This window comes from Perkinsus marinus, assembly GCF_000006405.1.
Source record: "Perkinsus marinus ATCC 50983 genomic scaffold scf_1104296973856, whole genome shotgun sequence".
NCBI lineage: Eukaryota > Perkinsozoa > Perkinsida > Perkinsidae > Perkinsus > Perkinsus marinus.
This window is the reverse complement of record NW_003201290.1, coordinates 95037-121683: the sequence shown is the minus strand read 5'-3', so window position 1 is coordinate 121683 and position 26647 is coordinate 95037. Positions and strand designations below refer to the sequence as shown.

Here is a 26647-nt window from a genome sequence, read left to right as displayed (position 1 = left end):
GTAGTAGTAGTGCAACTGGTAGTAGTAACGACATGTTTGTTGTTGTTGGACAGACATAAGCAGAAAATGGCCGGGCTTATTCCTCGAGGATCCGATTCGCCTTTCGGGAACTTCCCACCAGATTACAAGCCTAAGAAAAACCTCATGAACACTCTTGGACTAGCGAGGACGAGACCGCAGGTGAGTAGAAGGAGAGCTGCATGAAAGTCGGCGGCGGCGCATGACGTTAAACTCAGGCAGTGGACAAGAGTGCTGGGAGGTCTCATTGCATACCACCACCCAAGGCAGGGGCGTATAGTCGGAAGCCAATCAAACCTACGGAGTTTAGGAAGTTCTATGATCGAGGAGATCTACCTATACAGGTGCTCGCGGAATCGAGTAGAGTGCCCCTTAGGAGAATGCAATAGGGATGTGGAGGGTCACTGTGTTGGAATGATCCTTCGTTTGATGGTGATTTGGTCGAGGAGTGGTATGTTTAGATATCACACGCTGGGACATGGAATAAGATAGCATGGAAGGTTGATATCGACAAGTTGGATTATCACCACTACCTACCTATATTTTTTGACGGTATTCGTGAGAAGGAGGAGCCGTATCGGTAAGTAGTGCATACTGTGTGATAGCAGTTATAAGGCAACACATAGATTCCTAGCAGTGGAAGGTGTATATGACTTGCTCGAGAGAGGTGGTGGTAAGATACTACCAGTCATACCACAGCTCATCATACCGATCAAGACCGCCCTCAATTCACGAGATCCCGAGGTCATCGCCACGACTCTGAAGGTGCTCCGTATCAGCTGCACAGTTATCAGCCTTGGTGGTGTAGATGCTCCAGACGTTAGTCTTATCGGCTGAGATGATAGGGGAGGCGTTGGTACCTTATTATAGGCAGATCTTGCCCATCTTCAACATTTTCAAGAACTCCAATATTTATTCGAAAGATAAGATGGAATACGGTAGGTTCGAATGGTCGTTCTCAAGAACTTGTGCATCAGGTCAGAGGAAGCGTTTAGTGTTGGGAGATCTAGTGGAGGAGACTCTGGAGATCTTCGAGGTCCACGGTGGGGAGGATGCCTTTATTAATATCAAGTACCACTACTAAGCTGTGTGGTACATGTGATGATATCGAGAATTAGATACATGATACCAACCTATGAATCAGTGTGCGAGTTGGATAAGTAGGGAATAATGCGTGATGATGATGATGATGGCTATCATGACTATAGTGATGCTCTCTTCAGTGGTGTATAACGTCATGTTGCGATATTGATCTTCATGTCCACATGTTGTTGAGTCAATTATGAAAGAATGTCATAGTGTGGTAACATAAGAATAGTCACATCACTTCAATGGTGACACGGCTTGCACTGGGGATATCAGACACGAGTAGCTGTATAGACAATCGCGAACAACCTTCTGGAGAGATGTGGTTACCAAACGTCTACAACACAGACAGGATATCATCTGCTGAACTAAGGCCCAACAGCGACTTATACGCGAAGTCGCTATTCCCAGCATGAGACTCTGGCTGTGGCTGCCCCTTTAAGACTTTCACCGCTCTATCTTCACCGTCATCAAAGTATGCTTATCTCGACGCCCTCCGATCTTGCTCCTCCAGCACTTACTAAGACTAAGTCCTCGAGCCGACTCCCTTTGTATAACAGATATGCTCTTCGCCATGTTACATATGTTCTGTTTCCACGACTATTCAAAAGACTTTAAACTTATGGGATCATGTATCTGCGCACTTCTCTGGAGTAGAGGCCTCATCTGATAACGTCAGCGGCATTGTTACGTGTTGAAGCAGTGGGCACCGGGTTGTTGCATCGCTCCGCTGCGTTTTTTTTTTCGCTGAAGGTTCGCGTAGTCACAAAGGCTTCAGTCGTAATTACACCTGTTTAGTGACGGTTGGTTCGCACTAGACGTGTAGCAGATGGGATTGTGAATAGAGCTATTAACGTCACGCATCGTGGTAAGGCAGGTCGCAACTGAGGTTGACTTCTGTTTTTAACGGCGGGTGTAGCCCCTCGGTGAGAGCTACAGTAGTGGTGGTTCGGCCCGTTGAGGTAGTAGTAATACTGTGGCTTATTTCACTCGGTGAGGTTTATGGTGAAGACGTTGTGATATTGTAAGGGAAGTCGGTCCTTATTGAGTATAGTAGTAGTTGCTGTTGGCCTTGCCCATTTCCAATACAGTCAACTACTTCTACTCCTCATCTACTACCACCAACACTAGAGCAATATCAATATGGCTGAGGCTGTTAGCGACGGTGGAGTTGAATGGTTCAGCTACAATCGAGAAGTGTACAACTTCAATCGGACCATGCGGCAGAAGAATCTCTATCAGCACCAGAAGCAGCGAGTTATGGCAGTGGTGCTGTACCGAGAGGATCTTAGAGACCTCTTTGGGCTGACAATAGGCAAAATGGACTGCTATATGGTAATGACCATCCCACCCGATTCCCTATGTTACCACAGTCACTGTCAGCTTGTGAGTACTTTGCTCGTTGGCTTCTGTACGGAGATGTTCTACAAGGGAAGAACGCCTCTTCTGGCTCCAAACTGGCTCTTCTGGCCTTGGTCAATCACGTTAGGTAAGTAGTCTTTTGGCAGGCTCTTACTCTGCGAATCGCTTATTATCAGGTGCTGCATTTTTCTACTTCTTCCTTTCTATCTGGCTGGCTCTGCATGCCTCCATTTCGGCCCAGACCTATTCAGTGAGGTCACTAACCCAATGGTTGCGGTTGCCCGTGGCCAGCTCCATGGAGATCTCTGAGGGCTCAGCCAGACTGGAAGACTTCGAAGGTTAGTACGACTCCAGTCAATCGCCTCGTATACGGTACAGTTCAGGTTCTGGTGTTGGCGGCTGGTTTCGTGTCCCTGTGGTAACGGAGTATGCCAGAGAGAGCAACCTTAAAATTCCCGGTCTCGAGCATAAGGAAGTGAAAGGGAAGAATGTACTAGGGCTGTCCTCTCAACATACTTTCGAACTATCAATGAGCCGCACCTTAATATGGTCGCTGTAGGAAATAAGGGATCTGACCACCGAATGGGATACGTTCAAGCAGCACTTTGCGTTATTCAACCAACTGCATAGGAAATGGCAGGGCCATGAGGCTTATGCTAGGGTGTGTATGTGTATGGGTAGTAGTGATAGCAGCAGTAAGGGGCTGCCTTTTACTATACCAAAAGGTACTCTACAATTCCTGTACGCTCTGGCATACTTCGCGCTGTTGTACTGGGGCTACTTCTGGGAGAATCCACTTGCAGCTTACGTTATAGTAACGTTATGTTCGGTGGCCGCTCTACTCAATGCTAAGATGAACCTTACCGTCAACTTCACAGAATTCTGCATTATGGTGGGACCAATATCATACCGTAAATCGTAGACTCTCTCTTCTTAGGCGTTCCTCACAGCCGTACCGCCTTTCCTCTATTGTGCCGCAGTCCTTTGTGAGTACGAGTGGGGTAACAGCTTCAACGTCGAGGTAGTATCCCAGCTCTTGCCATCCACTATACTCTTGCCTCGTCCAGTTGCCTCAAGTCAACGAGCGACCGGCCCTCATCTTTGCTCTGTCGGCGCATATCATGGGCCTCCTCTACGAGATGTTCTTTGTGTAAGACACTTTTTTCAACACGCTAGTCTTCAAATGGTGTCGGCAGGTACTTGACAGTGGCTGACAAGAATGGTCTTCCTGTGAAGTTCTCTACGGTATGGTGTATAGATGTACTCGGCTTTGGACTGGAGACTATAAAGGAAGTCCATGAGCCAGTTGCTGAACCAAAGTAGTACTTAACCCAACCAGCAACGGTAGAATACTCCAACGTAGGATTATCAACTCCTCGGGGTTGCCTGGTTTCACCGAGGAGGGGCCCATCAATGACTGGGGAGTTCATAAGCCTACTGGGCAACAGGACGGAGCTAAGACTGGGGAATATCATCCTGACATTTCGAAGGACCTCAAATACGCCTGTAAGAAGGCTGAGAAGGACATGCAGAAAATGTTCAGGCATTGGGCTAAGGAAGAGCACCTTTTATCGGACTCGGTAGGTCTGGGCTGGCCAAATGATTGTAGCTGTTGTTTTTCAGGAGAAGAAAGAGCTGACTAAGCTGAAGGGTAGATTCGAGAAGGATAGGAAGAGGTTGGCGCAGTTGTTGGACGAGGAACGAGGGAAGGGCGATGCTACGCCGGGAACTCCATTCAACCCCACTGAGGGGTGGATCAGGCTGGGCTATAAGACTGAGGCTGGGGAGAACCTCCCGTACTACCTAAATGTGGAAACCGGCGAGATCAAGTGGGATTCCCCCACTGGAGATGCGGGTATTTATGACTACAAGGAAACTACCAAGTCCGTAGAGTCGCAGTTGAGGCAGTTCGAATTGAAGTCTAAGGCCTTGCTGGACCAGGAGAGGGCGGCTATTCAGGCTGCGACTGATGCGAGTCACCGGGAGAAGGTGAGGGTACCCTACATGTTGTTCCGGTTCGGTAGTGTCGTGATAATGGCCGCTTGGTTGTTTGCAATAGCCGAGACCAGCGCTGAGGTGTCCTTGAAGTATGACCCATCGTTTAACGAGAGGAATGTTCATGAGCGTAGACTGAAGATGGTCACCAATGGTGAAGCTAGTGGCCCTTTTGAGATCACTTATGCTGGCAAGGAGGCCTTGAGGTTCCCTGAGCATTTCGTATGGTACACTCCCCGTAAGATGGGATGCAGTAATAATAATGGCAAAGCTGTGCTGGCGGACTTTCATTCACTCCGTGAAGTATCTGGTCCTGTCGTATCGTCGTCACCATTGAAGTGCGCTGTGGCCAGTAAATACGTCAAAGACAAGGAGATCAAGGACGTCACTGTTAGAGGGGATGAGGTCTTCGTCCTTCTTGACGATAATCAGTTGTACTCCTGTGCGACTGGTGACTCTGTGCTTCAAAGCTTGCCAGTAGAGGTAGCGTCCATCGCAGCCATCACTGCTAGGGGTGATGGAGACTTCGCTCTGGTGTCGTCCTTCGATGGTAAGCTCTACGTGGGCTCTCCTTCTACTGGTAAATGGAGGTCGGTAACACGGCCTATCAGCGGCGACTACAAGGCCTGCACGTCCATACAGGAGACCTCTGCTGGTGATATTGTACTCCTTCTGCCTGAGGAACGGATGATGCACGTATTCAATTCTCGAGGACTGTTCGTGGGAGCCCAGCCCATCCCGCTTGGTTACATTTCCGGCTGTGGCGATCAGCTATTGGCCCAGTCCGAGATGACAGCACGTTTATCCATCGTTAAAGGCCTCCGGATTACCCCGTCGTCACTCTAGCCAGCGGCTTTTCGTACTCGCTCATGTTGTGTCGGTGCTGATGATGAGATCATTGCTGTTTATATACAATCATCTGCATTATTGCAACGTCTTCCTTTACTAGGAACTCTATAGTTTCGGAGTACTGCCAGAACATTGGTACATCATTGATATTGATACTACGTGCGAGATTCACAGAATCCTTGAGACTTGTGTTTGTTAGTATTGAGATGGTCCCGAGCAGCTTACCCGATTCATTGTCGTAGTGCAGAAAGTCAGATGGTCAAACACTGAGCTACGATAGTTATGCCCGAGACGGGAAAACCGATCAATTGATTCAGCATCGAGTAATTTATGTCTCCTATGTTTAAAGACGCTCATGCTGAGATCCTTTCAGCGAGGTTCATGTTCAGGGAATTATTCCTGAATGGAATAATTAACCGGATGGGAGTGTCAGGAATTTGCTGCTGCACGAGATGAATACCTCGGGAAGACTTGCTAGCTCTGCTCTGGAAGCAAGTCTGATCACAATCTTGAGCTGGCTAGGATTTGCAGCGAGCGCTAATGTTTATTTTCTTGTTGGATGTTCACATCCTTTCGCCTCCCTGATTCACGGTCTCTATCGTGTAATCTGCTCTTCCTCGACACGATATCAAATAAAGTCTATGTTGCTCCCAGCATCATTCTTTATTATGCGAGGTTAGATGCTTAGCCCATCTTCCATAATGACGAGATTTTCATTGGTGCCCAACTCCCTCATAACCCAAGCGGTCAACCTCGGAGAACATTATGACAAGCGTGCATTCATCCCCCGCCCTCCTCATACTCATCTCTAAGCTCTAGAGCGAAGTCTTCGACCAGCGCAGCAAACACTTCCTCATCCACGTCCACCAATATCCTAGACCGTATTCTTTTCCGCTGACTCCAGTCGTAGAGGGCGGTGACACCGGTAACGGCAAGACAGGAGACAGCGCCCATTGCAAGGCCGTCAACTCGCCGCTCCTCTGCTTGTTGCACCTCGGAGTGATGCAAACCAGCATCTGCACGCATGCGCAAGTCGGAGTTTATCTCCAGTATCTGGTTTAATTGTTGCTGAATTGAAGACCACGAGTTCACAACAGCCACGAAGTGCGTCAACGGAGACTTCGTGCCGGGGAAGCGTTTGCTCCAGAGAGCGCACGTCCGTTGGGCATCCGAGGGCTGCCGAGCTAGCTCGAGGCAAGATTCCCATAGAAGCCTGTGGGTGTATCCGGAATCGGCCGGCACCTGAGGATTCGCATTCTGCCCATACCAACTTCTCCTCTACTCTCAGTCACCTTGTATTGCATCTCAGCTAGCGCCGAAGCATCAGCATTCCCTCCTTTAAGAGCTGTTGAGTCCAATTCTTCCCTATCGGTAAGCCTATAATAGCCGTGGTCCCCTAGCCCATCATTCAAGGCTGCAGAGCTCACCTAGCCTGTGCCTCCTTGACTACAGTATCAACGGCGGCCTTGGACGTAGCTAGGCGGTGTCGATGCAGCTTCCTGCTATCCGCATCATGAGGATAGCCGTCCTCCAGTGAAGGGCCATCGCGTCCCAATACACTGAGGACCCTCCTCTCAAGGGCTCTGTCGTCCAGCAGAGACTCCAGCACCTGAGGTAAGTGCCATCCCATTAGATCAATCGACGGCCAACGGGCGAACATGTTCAGCAATGTCGTCAATACACTGGTCCAGCTCAGTCTTGGGCAAGGCCCTAGCCCAACCTAGTAGAGCGTCACTGCTGGGAATAGGGGTGACGGATTCTGAGAGGCTGACCATGTATTCCGATACAGGAATACCCTACTACCCGCTCTTGGTTCCCCCTCAACCCGAAGGACAGGTGAACCCCTACTGCTGCTGCTGCTAGTCGATGGTCTCGGCAATAGAGGGACTAACTCTGGGCTCTGGACAGGGGCCTCCTCAACCACCTACCCGACTATGCCCACAGGGACACACTAGCTCTCCCCTACCTCCATCTTGTCGATCTCGAGGTCCTCGGCACTCTTCTTGGACACCACTGGGGGCTTGGCATCAAAGCGGGCTACCTCGAGGATTTGCTCCGAAGACGACTCATATCGGCGTTGGCTGCTCCCACTAGCACTACTGCTGACTTCCTATAAAGGCACTCTCGAGGTACCAGCTCAAGAGAAGTACCACCTTCCAGACAGACGGGACCTTGGCCTCTGCGACCGCTCTGGCCGCCTCCACTGGGTCCGCGATTAGCACTGCCGAGTCCGAAGTGTCACGGGAGAGCTCCTGTGGGAGGCAAGTGATGGTGGACCTTTCGATAGATGCTGTACCACTTCACGGCTGCTGCCGAAATCCTTATCTCCCTCGGGAGCGACAACTACGATGCTACCGGGGGTCACAGCAGGAGAGGACGGCTCGAGGCGGGCCAGGGTCTCCACTACTACAATCAAGAGGAGTACGTATAACTATTATGAGAGAGCCTTACGTTCGAGCTTGCTCTGGCTGTCCTCCTCGTTCTGAGCCTCTACCGCATGGATCCGTTGTAGGGTGATCGAGGCCGTCGACTGAATTGAATTTATCCCCAAAGGTTCCAAGACAATACTCACCTTCCTCTCCTCGTCGCTCCCTACCAAGGCCGCCTCATCCTCCTCCTCCTCAGCCGCTCCCTCAACCACCTGTGAGCGCTGCCGAATACCAGAGGCTCCCGAGACCGCAGGTGGACTTGCCTCGTGGACGGGTGGCTCCTCGATCGCCTCCTTACGATCTTCAACGACACTTTCCGCCACCACTTCAGCGTCCTCCCTCGACGGCCCTTCGGATACCCTAGAGGATTCACTCAAGGGCTCTTGCCGTACACCAGGGCTAGTAGCTCACGCTGGTGTCGTGGGACCAGTGGGACTCAATTCAGCATCCTCAACAGCTTGAGTGATCTCGAACGGCGGCCCCTCCCTCTTGGCCTCAGAGATCTGCCAAGCAAGTCCCCACTTGGAAACCAACATCTGCATACCTCCTTCTTCAACTCCTTTAGGTACTCTACCTTCCTCAGCTTCGCTGCATTATCCCGTAGGGCATCCTCAGTCACCCTCGTGTCCTTAGCAACAGCCTCACTTCTCGACTTCAACCGTTGCTGCTGCGCTAGAAGCCGGCGTTCCGCATCTATACCAAGACGATACCAAAGACCGACCACGCGGACCGCCGACCTCTGATGATGATCGAGAGGGAGTCCGTACTAGACCCACTGGACCCTCGGGAGTCCATCAGCCCTTCACTGAATCTCTCCAAGGAGGTCTTGAAGGAGTCCTTAGCCTCCCGACGTCTCCTCTTCCTCTCCTCCACAGCCTGATGACAGACCCCACCTGACCAACCCACCCGAAAAGGCCACATCACTAACCCTGCGATGCTCCCGCCGCCTCTTCTGCGGAGAGGCGATGTCCCTTTCCTTGCCAGCAGCCATCTTCTCCCTACTGCTCCTGATGCGCTCCTCGACGTCCGCCTCGGCCTTCCTCCTCCTCCGGGCCAAGGCTCCACTGACCTCCTCTACACTCACGTTGTTACCACCATCAACAGTGAACTCAGTGAGGATCGACATGCTAGAGGACGGGCTGTTGCTCAACCTCGACTCATATAACGATGTATGGCTAGACCGGAGGCCCTAATCAATACCACTCCAGCTCGAACTTCCACATCATTCTTACAGCATCGTTGGCCTCCCCTCCGTGAGTCGATCGTTCATTTCTGAGGTTCCTGTAGGTGAGATTCAGATGGCCCTCCAAAGCAGCGCTCGCCGTAAGAATGCTGGCCTCCTCTGGATCTGCCGACCCCGGACCTCTGCCAGTCGATGACGCTGACCGCCAGTCACTGAACGGTGAAGTGAAAGGGAGGGATATGTCCGACTGGATCGACGAGGCCACAATGGAGCCGGGCTGGACCACAGAGACCTCGGAAGTGGTGGCCTCCTCATCCTCGAAGCCCACCATAGAGTAGGTAGGGCTAGAGCGGTTACTACCAGACCGAGCCCTAGAGGAGCCTATAGCAGCACAGGAGTGAGAGAGCTCCACCTCCACACCCGACGCACCTCTGCTGTACCGAGCTGCATTAGATCGACCTCCATTCGAGGACAAACTCGGCTGTACACCCTAAACACTACAGGGTTTTTTACAGACGACAGCAGGGTAACTACTACTTGGTCCACGCCTCGACTTGGCCCCTCCGTCTGGGTCCACATGGGGTAAGAGAAACCATGGCGAGAGTCCTGGACGAAGGCTCCACGCAACTGTAGCAGACATGGCTCAACAGAGGGAGGGTTAGGAGGAGGATGCCTCACCGCCTGGTCGATATCAGTACTAGCCTCCAGTGAGTGGTCCAGACAGTCAATGTCCATCTCCATCCTCCCTATCTCCGTCTGGAGACCAATAGCCTCCACCGAAGGTACCTGCAATACGGCGGCTACAGTACGACCACCAACACCGAGGCCCGACCCACCGTGGGAGGCTCCGTCGTGGCGGTCAGCGTTTGGACTCCCATCGGGACATGGACTGTCCCATGACCCAAGGCCTCCCTCATGCTGTCCTCCCTCTCCGTCTGCACAGTACCATCTGCACGGTTAATACTAGTGGCAGGCTGGGCCACTCCCCCTGCCAAGTGCTTCTGGGCCCGGGCCAGGCGCTCACTGTGACGCTCCCCTACCGCCAAAGCATCACTGACCTGACAGACCCTCTGCACTACGACTAGGCATCGACTGAATACCTGTTGGTTGATCATTTTGTGGTGGCGCCTATGGAGCTCGGCAGAGTCGGCCAAACGAATGAGCTCGTCCGTTCGGTCCATGTGGTCCAGCTGACATGGTGACACGGTGGTGACACATCCTAGAGAGAGGAGGTACCGCCAATCGTGCCTTATGACTCAGCTCCTCCACGTGAGATCCCTGGATTCCTGTACAAGCACCCCGCAGAGGGATGCTCTCTTTCGATGTCCCCTCGCCAGCGGTGGGATGTGCCGTCCCACTAGGTATTGATGACGGTGTTACGGTACCCGCTAAGCTACTGCTGCTACCACTGCTGCTGTACACTGGCTCTGCCTTGGTACAGATATCCTGAACGGCACCATCTTCTCTAGACTGCCCACTGCCCCTTACCTCGAGCTCCTCATCACAGTGGGAGGCGGTAGTACCACTGGGGGACTGCCGCTGTTCCTCGGTGGGGTCTTCATCGATACGGCTGATCCCAATACTGTCGTATAGCGACTCGGGAAGGATGTCAGAGGTATCCCCCATGGTAGATGCTCCTATGCCCTGAGTCACGCGCCACGAAATTCCAACACCGCCACATTAGGGAGACGCCCACCTGCCGCGGCCCAACACTACGACTGTTCGAGGGGCTGGAGATTCGAATCGGAGGCCGCCTCTGAGTGTTGAAGTCGACCAGCATAAGGCCGCCGCTATCAGCTGTACTAGGCCCCCCAGTAGACATTATGGTAGGTTCAGGCAGAGATGGTATGTCAAGGTTAGCTTGTACCGCAGCTCCCACCGCCAGACCCAATGCATGGACTCCTGCCTGGTCCCCAGGAGTACCTGCAGGCCACAGTAGCGACCCCCTCAACCCTAGCGGGCGCTACCTATGGCGCTACGCATACTGGTGACTATGTCAACGACCCTCATACCATCGTCCGCATCGATGTCGTCCTCGTCGAGACCACCTCTACCGTCAGAAGAGCCACTGGAATCCACTCTGATGGGCGTATGGGAGCGACCGATAGAGTCGGGCCTTGAATAACCAGGGCCGTCAAATGCATACCGCTGGGGTAGAACCCGGGATCTATTCAACGGCCTCCCAACTGGAGGCACCGGCAACCGCTGTGCTAAAGAGGCCCCTCCTTTTAGATACCCCTCTAGATAGTCCGAGACCTCCTCTGGCGACCCCGGAGTAACCGAGGCAGCGGTCCGATCAACTATGACCATATCTTGAGGGCTAGTATCGGGCTCAGGTCTGGGGTACCGCAAGGGCCTCTCCTGAGGTTGCCATAGACCAGCTGCTGGAGAGACAGTCGGCACAGTGGTGGCCGGCAGGGAGGAGGAGAGGACCTCAGGGGAGCTTGGTGAAGGGAAACTGTGAGCAATGTTGACCAGAGTGAGGCCATGAGCGCTGCAGAAGGTGCCCAGGAATTCCTCCGAGGCCTGGCTCCAATGCAGAGGAGAGGTCGAGGAGTTATGCTGGAGGGAATTGTCCCGTAGTCCACCCAAGTTGGTGATGGTCAGACCATGGGCCCTAGCGGCATCCCGCAAACTGTTACTAACCTCACTCTGGGCTGTTGACAGTAGAGGAGCCTCCTCCTCCTGCTGCTGGAAGCCAGCTCTTGCTGCTGCTGCTGGTGGACTGGGCCGTCGTGCCCTCTTCCTCCTAGGAGGGGAAGTATTAGTCCCCACCGTCCGCTTAGACAGGCGAATAGCCTCTTCCTTCATAGCTGGTGTAGAAAGCGATATAGATGTTATCAACGGTGACAGCTCTTCCTCCTGACTATCACCATTACTACTGCTACCTAGCTCGTGGTAGCTGGGCCCTGGATCCTCATCTATTCTCCCACCTGGGGGAGCATTCTGTGTCCCCTCCTCTTCTTGCAGTACCGTCCGACTGCGACTAGAAGCCAGCGCCCTGCCCAGCTTAGCGGCCTTATCCAGTGCCTTCTGTCGCAGCCTCTTCCGCAGAGGAGGTCGACCCTTGTCTGGACCCGTCCTCCTCTGCTGGGCAGTCGTCGGGGCCACAGACTCCTTTCGTTTCCGCGGCGGGAGAGGAGGTATTTCCAGATCGTCCCGTGGTGACACGCAGCCCTCGCTGAAGGGAGTGCACCGACCATCAGGCCTCTTGTTCGCCCAGCTCGTGGTCCTCCCCTTAGGAGGTGGCAGGCTACGACTACACCCCCTGTTATGCGGCCTCGTACGTGGACCAGTACCCCTCCCACCGTAAACCTGGGTAAGGGTATCCCTAGAGGTGGCGGCAAGGGACGGTCTGTGGCGACCGGGCTCTTTGCCCTCAGGTGATGGCTTAGGGCCGTCTACCAACGACTTGGATGCTGGAAGGGTCCGCGACGCGCCCATGTGGAGTGGCCCCTCGACCAGGAGTGCCTGTCTGAGCTGCCTGGCCTGGGCCGCTTCTGAAGATGACAAGCGATCGCCATGAGCGAGCCCATGGCCCCGACCTACCCTCCAGCTCCCTCTCTCTTCGTTGTCTCTGTATAGCAGCATTGGCTGCATGCCGCGGGACATGCGGTACGACCACTGTGGAGGCCCTGTCCCCCGTGCCCCCCGCCGCCGAGGACCTTCTACGGGAGGCTCTGCTATGCCCACTCCTGAGCTGGGCCTGGGCCGCGGCCTGTCTAGCCATGGCCTCCTGCTTCCCTGATAACTTGAACAGTTCTGCTGGGGGCGGCACCTGAGTGATCCCACGAGCCTGCGACTATCACCTCCCCTCCCCCTCCAGCCCACGTTGCCAGCCAGTGCCATGGCCACAGACTCCGCCACAGCTGCGAGGGTCCTGGGACTGCGCACACCGTTAGAAGCCCCGCCAAGGGAAGACTGAAGGGAGTCCGTCCTCTGTGAGAATGGAGCCCCTTCACCTACCCTCCGCCCCTCCCCTTTGGAGCGCTTAGTGGCAGCACCAGCAGCGACAACATCGGGCCCGCGGTCCTTGCTGTCAACAGACGATCGCCGCGACTTTCGAATCTACACAGACATTTGCAGTACGGTCGGGAGCAGCCGCTACGACCTGCGTAGTTGAAGACATGTTCCCCTTGAAAGAGAGCCGACAGAAGATCGGTATACTGAATCTTAGAGGCATGTGTGACGACTCAACACAACACCTACGGCTCATGCAAGATCTCCGCGGTGAGCGGTGATGATGATAATGAGAATAATAATATAGACAATATCCCCTATACACAAGAATGCTACTGTACACTGAACGGCCCTGGGGGGAGGGTGACCAGGGAAAGGGCAATAGTAGGGAGGACGTGTAAACATCTAATTCTGATCATGCACGACGCGGGCTTCTAGAAAGCGTTGTTCTCTGATTGACATATTTCACTTTTCCATTCAGCCCAGTCCTTCCATCCTTCACCACCATCATCATCAGCTAGCCACTTCCCAAAGTAGTGCCACCGACGATCCTTATTGTAGTCACAGAACCACCACCTACCCCGCTCTTCATACCACTTATAGTTGCAGCTATCGTGCTCATCAAAAGTGTCACTACGAGTGTCACCGTCATCATCGTCCTCATCACTAGTAACCGTCAAGTTGGTACACCCTCCCTCAGTTGAAGTGCTACCACCAACCCCATTAGTGGCCGAGGGGACTTCGCCAAGCACTCCAGCAGCAGCGGAGCGAAGCAGATTCATTATCACAGGATTCACGCTGATTTCGCCGGGCCGATGCGGCTGCCGACAGAAAGGGCACATGAAGCGGCCGAATCCCCGAGCTCCTTCCAACGAGGCAATGCACTCAGCACATAGATTGTGTCCACACACCCCCAAAAGCTGAAATAAAAACATATCTTTACGCACAGCGAAGATTTTCTCTCACCTTCGGGACATGATTCTGAAGGTCGAAGTTGGTCGAACAGTACTCACAGACCAGATCGCTGTCGTAGTACGAGTCCGACATGTTCTACGATGATGATAATAATTCTGATAAAAGCATCCTACTAAAAGCGGCCATAACACAACTACATGGCACAGTGCATCCAAGTCAACATGAAAATGGTCATTACGACTCCTCCCCCCTGCCGTCAACCCTCCCGCTTTCTGATAGTCCTCCTCCGCTGCCTCCGCCTCCTCCGAGACCAGCCTTTTGCCAGGGAGTTCACCACATTACGCAGTTTGTCCAGGTCCGCCTTAACGCCCTCCCTAACAACCTATTCCATCTGGCCGCCCATACCATACCTAGTATTATAGTACCCGTCAGATGCCTCCACTCGATAGCGCTCTTTACCGAGTACTCCCTCTACTTCCTGACGCCAAAACTGACAATACCAACTCCCTACCACAATTCGGTGAGCTCCTATATTGTCATTGTGGCTTCAACAGGAAGTAGTAGAACCACGAGTACTTAATCTCGATACAGTTCAGAATATAGGCCTAGGCTAACTATGAAGATAAGGGTGTTATATCCCTGCAATATGTAGACTCTATTCACCTGAACTAATCGAGCCATGCTTCAGTGCATATACCAGAGTTTGGCCGCTCTTTTCGGCGCTGCTAAGTTCGCAGCCATACTCCTATACTGCTAATCAGCTTCGTGAAAGGAGTGCTGCTCAAGGGAAAAATATATAGATTAAATATGATGCAGTATTGAGATACCCCCGAGCTCGAACCTTCGATATGACTCTGCAAGTCTCTATGTCCGATAGTTCATCCAGCCATCTGCCTTGACCGGAGGAAGCCTCGACATAAAAGAGAGGGGGGAAACCCAACTAGCAGAACCCTTGACCTTGGTAAACGCAACAAGGGGAGAACAGACACTTCTATCTTCGGTGAAAAGGTACAGGTCCAGTCGAGCCACCTCTAAGCCACCTCGCTCTCACAGTTACTGCGGATCGTCACGTCACTTTGAGGATAGGCCACGCAAGTAAGGCAGTACCCCTTATCCTGACCACGACATATCAATACAGCGAAGGACCGACCCCCCATCCAACTACCATCTGGCCTTGTTCCAAGAAGGCCTGGTCCTCTTGGTCCACAGAGCCCTCCAGGACCTGTCCAGCGCAGGCCGCACATGCTCCCGCCCGACAGCTGTAGGGGAGGTCGAAGATCCCTGCATCTTCAGCGGCATCGAGGATGTACCTGCAAACGCCATGCACTTCCCTAATGAGGCCACCATATCTCCCCACACTACGTGTCTTCATCGCAATCGAACACCTTGTCACCATCGGGAGTTTGCATCGTTATTTTGTACCCTGCACCGACTCTCCGATGACCGAGCAGCGAGGGCACAGGGTTGGCGCCAGGAGTAACGCCGAGGGCGCTCGGACGACAGCTACGGAATACTGCTCGTGATGGTGATGCCGAACCTACAGTGGAGGGCCGTTTATAACAGGTAGGGATTCAATAAAAAGGAGTTAAAACCCGAAAATTCCACTTGAGTTTATTACGTTGGCTCGACAAGAACTTGGCACTCGAGGTCTGTCGACCGCTCCCAATAGAGAATGCTAAATCGGCGCTCATTGTCACAACACTGACCACGGCGTAGGTGCCGATAGCCGCCAAGAGAAGACGCAGTAGGCCACTCTTCTTCCCGCTCCTCGGAGTAATAGTGGAGCCCTTGGTGGCAGCCATCACTCCCGAGACAAAACACAAGACAACTGACAGTGGAATGTAGACAACCTCCCATCCTACCAGAGGTGTACCCGAAACCGTCACCGTTGGGACATTTTCAGAGGATGCAACTTCGCGGACTGAGCATCACTTCACAGTGTGATACTCATACTATCGCGTATCAACAGGCGCTTCTATAGGAGAGCCAGAATCCAGTGACAGATACTATTAGACTCAAGGGTTTCAGAGCTGATAATGCAAGGTTCAGATTGAAGGAAGAATGGTGAAGAATCGATATGAGTTCCAGTTCCGAGACAAGCGAGACAGCTGTAACATGCTATCAAGGTCTGCTAACAAACGACTCGACTGTATCGAAAAGCGCAACGATAATCGAGTAACTAAAAATTGAAACGCTTACTAGTCGTGACAAAATGCACGGAAAAGTTCCGATGCGGGGACTCGAACCCCGGTCGCGTGGGTGAGAGCCACGAATCCTAACCAGCTAGACTACATCGGACGATGCTTTAAATGAGTTATACCACCATAGATCCCATGCTGTGCATCATTTGCAGCTTCTGTTCGAAAAATCACTCGACTAGACTCATCTAGCACTGAATAGTGAATCGTCATCAGAAACACCCTGTGATTTACCAACTCGGAGCTGACCAGGAATCTACAAACTTTTGTTTTAAGAGACAAAACGTTGATATACAACCCTAGCAGCAATGGTTCCATGATCTGTTGTTTGAGGATCAGAGCATTGACCGGTATGGATGGCAAACAGACGAGGCTCCTCCCGTTGAGAGCGAACGGACAACTTAGCTCAAGTGTTCCAATTGTATAATATTGAGCAAAGGACTCCAGGCAAACAACTTTGCACATGCCATAACGAGCCCCAAACAGGAACAAAAATTCACCCAGAATAAAACCCTCGATGAGGAAACAGTTGACCAAGTAACCATGCTGCTAAACAGTAAACAAATCAGTCAAGTTTTAAAGTTGAACATCGGTGACACCAAGACGCTCGCCCATGTCCAATAGCTCGTCTCGGTAGTAGCCTTCAAATTTATCATAATCTTTCACCACATTGGGGTCGAGAGTAATGTTGAACATCAACTTTCGGTTGTACGAAAGGACGATCACCTAGAAAGCAAGCAATAATAAAGACTCTCCGAAAATTTCAATGCGGCACTCACCTGAGTAATGATGTTCAGGAAAATGGGGTAGATAGACTCTACCTCCTTCCCAGCGAAACAACATGGCGTCTGCATCCCAGGCACATTCGAGAAGACAATTGAATGGCGAGAAAACAGGTCCATGCTAGACCCCTGGGGGACAAACTTAGGCATAAGAGGAAGGATAGTGTTGGTGATGAACATCGAGGTGAGGAACTCTAGCGACTTCTTCAGGTGGTTCATAGGGCGACTACTTGCTAACATACGCGAGATCGAATCCTTCGATCGGATAGCCTGAAATAATAAGAGTCGATAGAAAATACCCAAAGGTAACAAACTCACCTCGCTCAGATCAACACTGCAAAAAGAAAAATTATTGCCAAGCCTATCACCCTCAGGCGGGGGATTGGGACCAAACTCGAGTGGAGCCCCAACTGGTACGAGCATCCTCATAACGGTATTGTTATCAACAGCAGATCCACCATACCTCCTCATAGCGCCAACCATAGCACCCAACAACACATCGTTAACAGTAGTCTAAACAAACACAAGTAGAGCAGCCTCTACACAAAGGTGCCACTGAGCCTACCTTCTTGGGCGATCTATTCTTGATAGCCTTCACATAGTCGAGGGAGAAGGGCTTGAAACAGATGGACTTCCGCGCTCCACTGTAGGTCAGATCACCTTTACGGTGGGCTAATGATGAGTTGAAACCATACTCCGTCTCAAAGCAACTCTTCGTCTGCAACACATTGGCGATCAACGACCGAACCTAACACCAGAAGCTCTCTCCTCCACAGAAGGTGCTTTCCTATACTCACCCATTCTAGAGAGAATAGAACCCCATAAACCAACTTAGTCAACAAAGACATTTTAATAGGCTTCTTCTCCTTAGGGTTCACGTAAGTAATAGGGCCTCCATCACGAGACACTGCAACAGCGTCCAACAACTGGATCTGAAAACATAAAGCGTACAACTTCCATACAAGGTACTCTCCAGCAGTGCCTACCAAACTGATGCCGTCCCCTATAGTGTGATGAGAGCGGAAAAGCACACAGTCCTTCTGCTCAGCTCCTTGGGCCGCTGGTAGCAGATGAATTTGCCATAAAGGCTTATCAGTGAGCAATGGTACATTGATTATCTGATCGACATGCTCATCATTTTGAAGAGGCCTTGCGCTAAACACTCTACCTCCTCGATTTTATCATCCAGCGCAGCACGGCTCTTTATCGGCGCGCTGGTGAGCACATGCTGGGCGACATCAATGTCGACAGGTTTCCAGCTGTGGGTCTTCACATCAGGAACGCACGAGAAACGCGTAAATGATAACAACTGAACGAAAAAGGCTCAACCAAGGCTTGACAGATTCCCCAAGAGCTCATCACCTTTTCCCTCACTAGCTTGTCTATGCTTTCTCTGTCAGGCATTGCATCCTTGAAAAGAACAGCGCAGTTGATCACATTGCAGGTCGCTGGGAGGTTGGCCTCCTTAGGGAAACAGTCCGCGAGGAACATGTGCTCTTCCATCCACGTCATGGGCCGAGGTCCCGAACCTGAACTCATAATGCCTGCTGATCAACAAGAACTGCTGAGCTCACTTTTCTTGTTGGCACCTACGATGGCCATAGAGAGTACCTTCCCGACCAGAGCTGCTGCTAGAGTAACGATAGTGGCGGCAATAAGATACGAGTAGCTGTCGACAAACATTATAAAGGAAACAATGTGCTGTTCATGAGCGTGTCGTCAAGCGACGATAATATTAGGTTCACTACGAGGCCTTGACAACAAATGTACTATCCAGAACCAAGAGTTCCAAACACACTACGAAGCCCCACCAGATAGAAGTACCAGCTAGTACAACTGGTGTTAGAATAACTACAAAACCTCACCCCAGGAAAATACTAACGAGTACTACGCATGCTAGATTCCCTACGAAGGAGAAGCACTAGCTAGAGCCAAGGATTCTAGATTCCCTACCAAGGCGAAATCACTCATAATACTGTCCCACTCGGGTGGCCAACGACACAAGCCTGTCCCCATACGCTAGAAGGAGTGGATACGTTAGCTAACAATTAGCGTAGCTTTCCGAGCTAGAATAATCATGGTCAGATAGAACATTTGGTGTGAGGAAGGAACTTTTCTCCCTCGTAAACCATCAATAGACTATCATCGAAACCACGCTACAAAATAGTGCACCACAATGCTACATCAACCTGCACTGTAGAAATGGAGGTTCAACACTAAAGTACATAACTGTTACCCGGCTCCCTTCCTCCCCGGCGTTGGGTCGTGGGCCGGACGATGACACTTAACACGTGTGATCCTCGGCCAATGTGATGGGGCCAACCTCACACAGAACGTGAGGTGCCACACCACATCGCCAGGGTGGGCGGGAGGTTGGAAAAAAGGACGACAAATAACTGAGGCGAAGGTGGGATGTAACCCAACAACCTGGAAGAACTTTGAATCACTGCTAAATAGCGCTAGGTGTTGCGTCGACACAACGTGACTGTCCCTTCACACACGCCGGAGACCGTCGCCGAGTAAACTGGCCCAACGAGTTGACCTCGAAAATATCTACTTTTCAAATGAGCAACCCAACAACCATTTTCAATACAAAAGTTTATCTCTTCCTCTCAAGTACTGTTTCAGGGCAACTCCACACAGCAGACACTATCAAAGTGGCCTCAGCTGATCAGCACAGTATTTTTAAGACACTACAAGGACCTCAACGACCTTCAACATTTCCCTTCACTATGTTCGACGACATGCAACTAGATGCAACTCAAACACCACATCTAGCGTAGAAACCAATATCCCAATCCGCGCATGAAAATGGGCACACCTCGGGGGACTAGGGTGAATCACATTAGACGTGAACCAATCAGACCGCCTATCCGCCTTTCTCTCGAACGTGCGAGAATGGCAGCTTAACAGCAACAGGAACACGAACCTAGATCAGCAGTAGTATCGTCATAGAAACAACTATCATGGTAGAAATCTCATCATAGCAGGGAACAACAAACGCCAACAAACAACAAGAGCCGCATTTAAAACTATGCTACCCATTCCGCCGATGAAGGCCTTTTCAACAGGGCCAACCTTCATTGGCTCCTCAGCCTTGTGATTGACGGGAGTAATCAGCTTTCCATCCGGGGTAGGGGTCATCTGTGCAACAGTTGGACCTACCCGAACGCCCTCGCTACGTCTCGAATTCTATATGACGTACCAGAGTGAGGCCGTCAGCCATCGTGTGATGGCATCGGAACACAACACAGTTCTTCTGCCCAGCTTCCTCGGCTGCTGGCAGGAGATGGACTTGCCATAAAGGCTTATCACTGGGCAACTCCTTATTGCTGAGCTACGAAGGAACAGTATAGAAATTATTAGATCTAAATCGGATTGTAGATTGTGGTAAACAACAAGTATTCCTCACCTCGTCAATCTTGTCGTCCAACTCTTTGCAGTCCTCAACAGGTGAAGACGTGTTCGGCCATATCGACATCAACCATCTTCCCTACAAAGGATAGCAGCTAAAGGCCCAAAATTTTCATACCGTAACTTGACCACTTCCACTCATATCTTCCTACACGAGCTTCTGCACTGCATCCCAGTCCGACAGATCGTCCTTGACGAACACCTTGCAGTTGATGACGTTGCGTGCAGGCCTTATATTGGCCTCCTTGGGAAGCAGTCACTCGGGACCATATGTTCCTCCATCCACGACTAGCCTCTAATACTAGAGGCTATCAACAACAGCACATAACAATGCACGGAGCATCACGGCAGCGCACTTTCTCCTTTAGAACGAGTCATACGGTTACAGACTATCCTTCCCAGCATTAGGGCATATAAAGTGACTATGTGGCCGCTAGCAGGGATCAGTAACCGTTAGATACCATCAAAACAGAAACAAATCTGCTGATTATGTTACAAACTCTCATAATGATTACAGTCGCCAGTAACATATTCATACATCGCCAAGTTGCTCTCAGTCCCCATGAGCTAGTGCTAGAGAGTCTACTGGAGAAGAAGCTCGCCTAAGCCATCATGTGTCTGTGAATCGACCACCACCATCATATTCCCAGAATCGACCACCTCAGGTTCAGAGCGATTAAGAGTGGGTAAAATATTCCAGTAACTGTTAAACTTCACGCATTTAATCGTCGTGACTCACAATGGAGGAGGCTACTCCTCATTGGATTTTGTAACGCTTACACAGTGGAGCATAGTCATCCGACAACTTCCCATGTGATGCTCTCATTTTGTCAATATCATCCTTAGGTTTCCAGAGCGATGAGAAGGACCAGCCCAACACCGGGTAGGTTGGGGACGTGAAATGGTTCGAAAGGGGTATTCTTCCCTCCTCCTACGCCTTGGTCCTTCCTACCAACTTCGAAAGGGGGTTCCTTTTATATAGTGCTCGTCGAGCTGAGCTCAGTACATTGTATAGCGGTCAATGCAGACCAAACCGGCATACACCCATTTAAGTTTGAGAAGTAGTTTGTGTGGAGGGAGTGACGATGGTACGTCAACCTAGCTCTGTGATCGGCCACTGTGGGAGGAGCATCAATGATGATACAACTCACGACATCAGGGAACTCCTGGCCACGCTCTAATTTTGATATCCCTCGTCATATTATTCATCACATACGCATGCTGCTAAAGCGTGCTCCCATAGCATCAAATCAATCGATCATTCCTGGGACCCTGGTCGAGCCAGACCTCTCAGGTGTATGCAGTAGTTCAGTTCAATTGTGGACATATATAAATCGGCACTTATACGGGCAGTTTAGTTCCTCCCCTGTTCCTATGTTAACAGTGTCGGTCCAAGTCCCCCAAGGTGCTACTGGTGGCAGTACCATCCAGATCATTGATCCCACCTCTGGCAGACCTTTCCAGGTACAGGTCCCTGCCGGCCTCAACCCAGGGGATACCTTCAATGTCGATGTACTACCTCTCCTCCTACTGTGTATCTTATTATCTCTCTTCAGCTCGGGCCAACTATTGTCCAGGGCAAGCCCGTAGGTGGTGACCCTGATCAAGCCTACGGTGGCCCGTAGTGACAACTCCTGTATATCATTACCTCACGTGCCTGTCCCCTCAGACATCATTCGACCCAAGCCCCTCCACAGACGGTGATCATCAACAGTGGTCCTGCTCAGAGCCCGAGCGCCGCTAATGCTGCTGGCTCAGTCGCCTGCTGTGCATGGTGTGCAAGTACTAAGGATGGCACTCTATGGATTGTAGCTTAACTTCACGTCTTAGGTTTACTAGCATGCTGTGCCCTCGGTGAAGCATGTGGCTAGGTTCACTCAGCTTTATTCCACTGCTGTCATACCGTAACAGTGCCAATTACATCACTATTATAGAATAATTATTTATCAAAGTAGCACTGTCCTCACTGAGGACTGTTCAGGCGCATATGCGTGCTCTTCCTTTTCCGACCAGTTGGTATCGAATCTGTCCAAAGCGAACTGTTGTTGAGCTTGCGTGTTGGTCTTCCTGCCTCGAAATGGTGTGCTACTTCATGAAATGGTTTTGTTCAGATTTAGTTGATCTTTATTATGGCAATTCTAACAGTCCAGGTCCCCCAAGGTGCTACTGGGGGTAGCACTCTGCAGATCACTGATCCTGCTACAGGCAGACCAATGCAGGTACAGGTGCCGGCTGGCCTTAAACCTGGTGATACGTTCAACGTTGAGGTAATAACGGTAGTGGTAGTGGTAGTAGTAGGAGTAGTAGTAGTAGTAGTAGTAGTAGTAGTAGTAGTAGTAGTAGGAGTAGGAGTAGGAGTAGGAGTAGGAGTAGGAGTAGGAGTAGTAGTAGTAGTAGTAGTAGTAGTAGTAGTAGTAGTAGTAGTAGTAGTAGTAGTAGTAGTAGTGATAGCGATTGGTCTGAACATAGTCAGTTCAGTGACTAGTCTGGAGTATTTCAGGTTTCACCAACAGTAGTGACAGCTCAACCTTACGACAGTGGATACGGCGGCTATGATTCTTATGGGAACTCGTAAACACCTATATTTAACCAGATATCAATATAGGAGTACTTTATCAGATATCAACATCCTCCTCACCAGACTGTCATTATCACGGATAGTGGTCGCCCACAGTCGGACGATAATGCCCAGGCCGCAGCATCAGCCGCTAGTTGTTGTCTGTGTCTTTCCAGTAAGCCACACCATAATGTTGCTATTTGGCGTACACCTTTATTCCTTCTCAGCTATGCTGTCATGTTGCCTCCTTGGTGAGGCCATCGGATGAGCAGCAGCCAATTTCACCAGATTTGCAAAGACAAACTCTGGAGGCGTCTTGTCTCCATCGTTCACCCTCTTATATAGTTCGGCAAAGGGATTTTGTATATGCCTATTCTACTGAGCCAAGGTCTTTACGCAATGCGTTGTTCCTCCAGTGTGCAATAAGGTGTTTCTCATATGCCCAACATTGGTCTAGTGTTGCCTACTCAATGACAAGTGACTTTGTTATTTAGTTGTATGTCCGCATCGGCACCACCAGCTTATAATCCTTATCAAGGAGGGAATCAGACTGGAGGCGGAGGAGGCGGTATCATTTCTGTAGGGCTTTGCAGTAGGCAGCCGTTGAATTGTCGGTGTGGGCAGGTCCAGGTCCCTCCTGGTGCTACTAGCGGTACCACTTTACAAATCACAAATCCTCAAACTGGAGCTCCTCTCCAGGTTGGCTTATCCCCTTGGGATTACAACCTGCAGTAGTAGTGTGTGTTGTAGGTACAGGTGCCCTACGGAGTCGGTCCTGGTGAAGTTTTTCAAGTTCAAATACCATCAGCATCATATGCTGGTTCTTATCAGTCCACATCAGGGTAACAGACATTATAAGGATCCCGTCCGTTTTCCTTTTCCGTTGAATCCGTGACTCGCCATTCTTTCTATTACACAGTTTCTCAACGGAGGGTCTACTGTGTAGGTACTCCCAACCAGTGAATTACCAGCAACCACCTAAGCAAACTATCATCATCCACGAGTCGGACGATCGGCGTCGTTATGACAATGGCGATGCCGGCCTCGCCTGCTGTGCGGGGATGCTTGGTACACCCACACAAAGTGTCTCTATTGGCGAACTGTGTTCCTTAGGTGCTTGTGCGGCATGCGCTCTGTGCGATATCCTGATGCAGTTTTAACAGACACTCGGAAGATGCCCTTGGTGGTGGGAGCCCCCGTTGATCTTTACTGCGATAGACAAGTTGAGTACAATTCGAATTTCATTTATAGGCGTTCGTAGCTTCGGCCTTTCTATGTTGGCCAACTATTCTTCAACCGAGTGTTGTGTTTAGTTCATGCACCACGGTCTCTGGCCACGACCCTGTGTAACGACCGATGTGCTAATCACCATTACGGTGGGTCGATATCGCACCGAACGGTTATCGTCTCATGACGTGCTTCTCTAGCAAGAGGTATGTATTATCTGTGAGCACACCGCATCTCAGCAAACTCGTTAATCGCCCTTGGACGCAAATTCGCTCGTGCAGTAGTTCCCTTGAGCGTGGTCAGTATGGCTACCATATCAGGCGCACATAGGATGAGCTCGTGTTGCATAGGACCACATGCACAGACACCTTATTGTCAACAACCAATTCCGAACAGAGTCTTTGCATGGCGAAGATCCGAATGGACAATTAAAGTTGACTCGATAAGCAAGGTTGGCTTGAATAAAGGTTCCCGGTGCGTTGCCGTGAGTAAGAGCTCCTCCATCTTCCCAACTCTAGTTGATGATGTTGATGTAGCATCAACAATCATCATCAACAACGATGTGACAGAAAACTGGAAAAACTCCCTGAGGGTCAATTGATCCAGCCAACATCAACGAAGTAAATAATGACAAACCAGAGCATGTGAACAGTGAGTAGCACTAATCGGATAAGTCAGACGATGCAACAGCATCTCTCGTCCTCTTTATCTTCAACGTTAGCATACCTAGACAATGTGTGTCGGCCCACTCGAAGATCCGACCCACCAGGCGCTGACTGCGGACAAGAACTCCACTTCATGTATCTTGCCGTGTCCGAGCACATCAGCTTTGGTGAAGACCCAGTCAACCTCCTCGTTGCTGACCTGCAAGGGGTAGCGGTCTCTCGCCAGGCTGCCTCAACCACTGCGGGCGTGGCCGTCCTCGCCTTAAAGCCGTCGTTGAGATCCATCAGGAACAACTTCAATTCATCACGGTCCAAGCAACCATCGCGTGACAAATCGTACTTATTGAAGTACTCTCTGATCTGTCCTTTTGCATGGCGGTACCTGAGAGCTCTCGCCGAGCACAACGAAAGGATCTCTCTCACGTATTCCAGACCTTCAACGCGTAGAGAACTTCTTCTTGCCCTATAGCATCTGTGCCGTCTGTATCAGCAACTTTCATGATGAATTCCACCTGTCTCTAGAGTGCCACAGGCTACTTTGGAAGGCGTCCTTTGGTATACCTCGTCGACATCAGGCTCTTCGCCACCATTATAATCTCGTAGCAGTAGAGCTAGCTGGTCTCGCTCAAGTTGCCGGTTATTGTCCGTATCATACTTCTTGAATATCTGCATAGACTCGAATTGTCCGGGTCTAGTCTATGATGTGTCTCGACACTGGAGCCCAACCATAGGCTCTTCGAACAAACCAGCTGAGTTTCAGAGGTGATATTCTTTGCTTTCACACTGAGCTTGCGTCGGGTAGTGTAATAGTGGTATCGAGTAAATCAAGGATTCGCCCAGTCATTCTCACCGATAATATACGTTGTCGTTCCTTAACGTGTCGATCATGGGCTTGTAAACGACCTGCAGAGGCATGCTGGCGTCCTGCCGCCTTGAGTCCAATGTACGCTGCTGTTGCCATTCACTCTTCGAGACGATTAACTAGGTCGATTATGCTAACGGTTAATCGGAAAGGAAAAGATGAGCCTGTCCGTGACCCTCGCGAGGTAGGCAATTGTCTATCTCGAGCAATCTGCTGAGCAGAATTGACAACGCAGCTCTGCTCAGCGAGAGATGGAAGGATGGCTCTCTCGGAGCGGTAGAAGGTGGGGTTCGCGATGATTTCAAAAATGCAATCCTCCAAAAGGCTGAGCTTCCAGTTACAGCATTGAGGTTCATCAGTATGTGGGATCATTCAACTTGAATGATTTCCGATGGGCAGGCCTGGGAGTTTATAGTAACTAGCGTGATAACTGTGTCTGTGCGAGGCATCTCACTGCACTATCAAATGGTCCTCTATTGATAACGATAAAACACAATAACATACTTGCCCAGTGCAGTGAAATAAAAGACACCTCAATGAGGTGGTGACAATATCCTGTCGTCCTACTCGCTGTTCATGAATACATCAGTCGAGGAAACAGCAGCCGGAGTCTGATATCCAGCAGTAAGCGTTTCGATAGTGTTCTGCTGCCCTAAGCCATTGTTGTAAGTCAAGACGGCGCATCGCTCCGCTGTCCGAATGATGCATATTGTGCATTTATGTGCTTTCGTCAAATTTCAATACTGTACGTCATTGAATTCTCTCCTCAGCTGCCTGTCACCAGCTTGCCTCTGGGATCAGAGGTTCCCGAGTATTCTCTCAGATGCACTACGTGAGTAAGGCTAAAACAGCGTGGCCCATCCTCAACGGCCCTTTAGACAGAGAATGCGAGTAGTGACCATATCCTGCCTCGGAGCCTCTCACCTGACCGTCGTGTGGCCATTGGACGAGAACAAACTGTCTCGAGTGGAAGAAGGGTTTATAGAAGATTCACAATAGGTCCAGCTTGAAGCATAGACGAGGAGGCAGGAAGCGAGCTGGACTTCAACCATACTCGACGGACATTTCTTGATTCATCCATGTTGGAACTCTTGGCGGATGTAAAATGCTGATGCGGTCATTGGCCTGTTTAAAGAGGCGTGTCA

General features: G+C 50.8%; 13 protein-coding genes and 1 non-coding gene across 14 annotated transcripts; 4 read left to right on the top strand and 10 right to left on the bottom strand.

Moving 5' to 3' along the window:
- Window positions 1-66: 66 nt before the first annotated feature.
- Pmar_PMAR027258 (conserved hypothetical protein) lies at window positions 67-1102 on the top strand (the record flags this gene model as incomplete). Its single annotated transcript, XM_002766010.1, has 6 exons — window positions 67-180; window positions 237-362; window positions 480-598; window positions 645-783; window positions 827-956; window positions 996-1102. The coding sequence occupies 6 exons, from the start codon at window positions 67-69 to the stop codon at window positions 1100-1102; spliced, it is 735 nt and encodes a 244-aa protein (XP_002766056.1).
- A 479-nt stretch (window positions 1103-1581) lies between these two features.
- Window positions 1582-5452, top strand: Pmar_PMAR027257 (hypothetical protein; the record flags this gene model as incomplete). Its single annotated transcript, XM_002766009.1, has 12 exons — window positions 1582-1655; window positions 2289-2439; window positions 2488-2593; window positions 2643-2804; window positions 2850-2956; window positions 3026-3143; window positions 3192-3358; window positions 3404-3487; window positions 3534-3616; window positions 3663-3785; window positions 3830-4046; window positions 4090-5452. The coding sequence occupies 12 exons, from the start codon at window positions 1582-1584 to the stop codon at window positions 5305-5307; spliced, it is 2610 nt and encodes an 869-aa protein (XP_002766055.1). The 3' UTR covers window positions 5308-5452.
- A 638-nt stretch (window positions 5453-6090) lies between these two features.
- On the bottom strand, window positions 6091-13051 carry Pmar_PMAR027256 (hypothetical protein; the record flags this gene model as incomplete). The annotated part of the gene is made up of 27 exons (XM_002766008.1): window positions 6091-6552; window positions 6603-6687; window positions 6738-6919; window positions 6969-7069; window positions 7114-7234; window positions 7277-7420; window positions 7464-7562; window positions 7610-7716; window positions 7762-7840; window positions 7883-8099; window positions 8151-8242; window positions 8284-8432; window positions 8477-8615; window positions 8668-8928; window positions 8972-9412; window positions 9460-9549; window positions 9601-9708; window positions 9759-9980; window positions 10023-10112; window positions 10411-10566; window positions 10619-10845; window positions 10890-11038; window positions 11159-12422; window positions 12472-12666; window positions 12732-12843; window positions 12889-12990; window positions 13034-13051. 27 exons carry the CDS (start codon window positions 13049-13051, stop codon window positions 6091-6093), a joined length of 5412 nt encoding a protein of 1803 aa, XP_002766054.1.
- A 265-nt stretch (window positions 13052-13316) lies between these two features.
- Pmar_PMAR027255 (hypothetical protein) lies at window positions 13317-13929 on the bottom strand (the record flags this gene model as incomplete). Its single annotated transcript, XM_002766007.1, has 2 exons — window positions 13317-13802; window positions 13849-13929. 2 exons carry the CDS (start codon window positions 13927-13929, stop codon window positions 13317-13319), a joined length of 567 nt encoding a protein of 188 aa, XP_002766053.1.
- An 851-nt stretch (window positions 13930-14780) lies between these two features.
- On the bottom strand, window positions 14781-15627 carry Pmar_PMAR027254 (ferredoxin, putative). The gene is made up of 4 exons (XM_002766006.1): window positions 15416-15627; window positions 15160-15334; window positions 14963-15107; window positions 14781-14912 (listed from the first exon to the last, which is right to left on the bottom strand). The coding sequence occupies exons 1-4, from the start codon at window positions 15597-15599 to the stop codon at window positions 14829-14831; spliced, it is 588 nt and encodes a 195-aa protein (XP_002766052.1). The 5' UTR covers window positions 15600-15627; the 3' UTR covers window positions 14781-14828.
- A 395-nt stretch (window positions 15628-16022) lies between these two features.
- On the bottom strand, window positions 16023-16095 carry Pmar_PMAR027253. Its single transcript has one exon. It is a non-coding gene; the product is annotated as a tRNA-Glu (tRNA).
- A 170-nt stretch (window positions 16096-16265) lies between these two features.
- Pmar_PMAR027252 (conserved hypothetical protein) lies at window positions 16266-18480 on the bottom strand. Its single transcript, XM_002766005.1, has 9 exons — window positions 18352-18480; window positions 18140-18306; window positions 17946-18086; window positions 17764-17895; window positions 17575-17709; window positions 17343-17525; window positions 17096-17290; window positions 16775-17047; window positions 16266-16721 (listed from the first exon to the last, which is right to left on the bottom strand). The coding sequence occupies exons 1-9, from the start codon at window positions 18458-18460 to the stop codon at window positions 16572-16574; spliced, it is 1485 nt and encodes a 494-aa protein (XP_002766051.1). The 5' UTR covers window positions 18461-18480; the 3' UTR covers window positions 16266-16571.
- Window positions 18481-19013: 533 nt separating this feature from the next.
- Window positions 19014-19173, bottom strand: Pmar_PMAR027251 (hypothetical protein; the record flags this gene model as incomplete). Its single annotated transcript, XM_002766004.1, has 1 exon — window positions 19014-19173. A coding segment is annotated over one exon (160 nt), but the record flags the coding sequence as incomplete, so codon positions are not given.
- A 568-nt stretch (window positions 19174-19741) lies between these two features.
- On the bottom strand, window positions 19742-20333 carry Pmar_PMAR027250 (hypothetical protein; the record flags this gene model as incomplete). The annotated part of the gene is made up of 4 exons (XM_002766003.1): window positions 19742-19921; window positions 19983-20114; window positions 20190-20270; window positions 20310-20333. The coding sequence occupies 4 exons, from the start codon at window positions 20331-20333 to the stop codon at window positions 19742-19744; spliced, it is 417 nt and encodes a 138-aa protein (XP_002766049.1).
- A 10-nt stretch (window positions 20334-20343) lies between these two features.
- Window positions 20344-20499, bottom strand: Pmar_PMAR027249 (hypothetical protein; the record flags this gene model as incomplete). The annotated part of the gene is made up of 1 exon (XM_002766002.1): window positions 20344-20499. A coding segment is annotated over one exon (156 nt), but the record flags the coding sequence as incomplete, so codon positions are not given.
- Window positions 20500-21565: 1066 nt separating this feature from the next.
- Window positions 21566-22062, top strand: Pmar_PMAR027248 (hypothetical protein; the record flags this gene model as incomplete). Its single annotated transcript, XM_002766001.1, has 4 exons — window positions 21566-21703; window positions 21748-21812; window positions 21861-21973; window positions 22022-22062. 4 exons carry the CDS (start codon window positions 21566-21568, stop codon window positions 22060-22062), a joined length of 357 nt encoding a protein of 118 aa, XP_002766047.1.
- Window positions 22063-22304: 242 nt separating this feature from the next.
- Window positions 22305-22658, bottom strand: Pmar_PMAR027247 (merozoite surface protein 2, putative; the record flags this gene model as incomplete). Its single annotated transcript, XM_002766000.1, has 1 exon — window positions 22305-22658. One exon carries the CDS (start codon window positions 22656-22658, stop codon window positions 22305-22307), a length of 354 nt encoding a protein of 117 aa, XP_002766046.1.
- A 588-nt stretch (window positions 22659-23246) lies between these two features.
- Pmar_PMAR027246 (hypothetical protein) lies at window positions 23247-23908 on the top strand (the record flags this gene model as incomplete). The annotated part of the gene is made up of 5 exons (XM_002765999.1): window positions 23247-23327; window positions 23373-23447; window positions 23499-23590; window positions 23695-23816; window positions 23862-23908. 5 exons carry the CDS (start codon window positions 23247-23249, stop codon window positions 23906-23908), a joined length of 417 nt encoding a protein of 138 aa, XP_002766045.1.
- Window positions 23909-24649: 741 nt separating this feature from the next.
- On the bottom strand, window positions 24650-25140 carry Pmar_PMAR027245 (calmodulin-4, putative; the record flags this gene model as incomplete). Its single annotated transcript, XM_002765998.1, has 4 exons — window positions 24650-24701; window positions 24742-24839; window positions 24881-25022; window positions 25064-25140. 4 exons carry the CDS (start codon window positions 25138-25140, stop codon window positions 24650-24652), a joined length of 369 nt encoding a protein of 122 aa, XP_002766044.1.
- Window positions 25141-26647: the final 1507 nt, after the last annotated feature.

Bases quoted from the DNA above. Each gene is read 5' to 3' on its own strand.
- Pmar_PMAR027254 (XM_002766006.1), bottom strand. From the start codon at position 15,599: ATGGCTGCCACCAAGGGCTCCACTATTACTCCGAGGAGCGGGAAGAAG. The intron at 15,335-15,415 runs GTAATAAACTCA...CCTCCACTGTAG, and splicing joins CAAGTTCTTGTCGAGCCAAC to GTTCGGCATCACCATCACGA. The intron at 14,913-14,962 runs GTAGTTGGATGG...TGTCGTGGTCAG, and splicing joins TCTTGGAACAAGGCCAGATG to GATAAGGGGTACTGCCTTAC.
- Pmar_PMAR027252 (XM_002766005.1), bottom strand. From the start codon at position 18,460: ATGTTTGTCGACAGCTACTCGTATCTTATTGCCGCCACTATCGTTACT. The intron at 17,048-17,095 runs GTGAGTTTGTTA...TTATTATTTCAG, and splicing joins GCAGTGTTGATCTGAGCGAG to GCTATCCGATCGAAGGATTC. The intron at 16,722-16,774 runs GTGAGTGCCGCA...CTTGCTTTCTAG, and splicing joins TCCTGAACATCATTACTCAG to GTGATCGTCCTTTCGTACAA.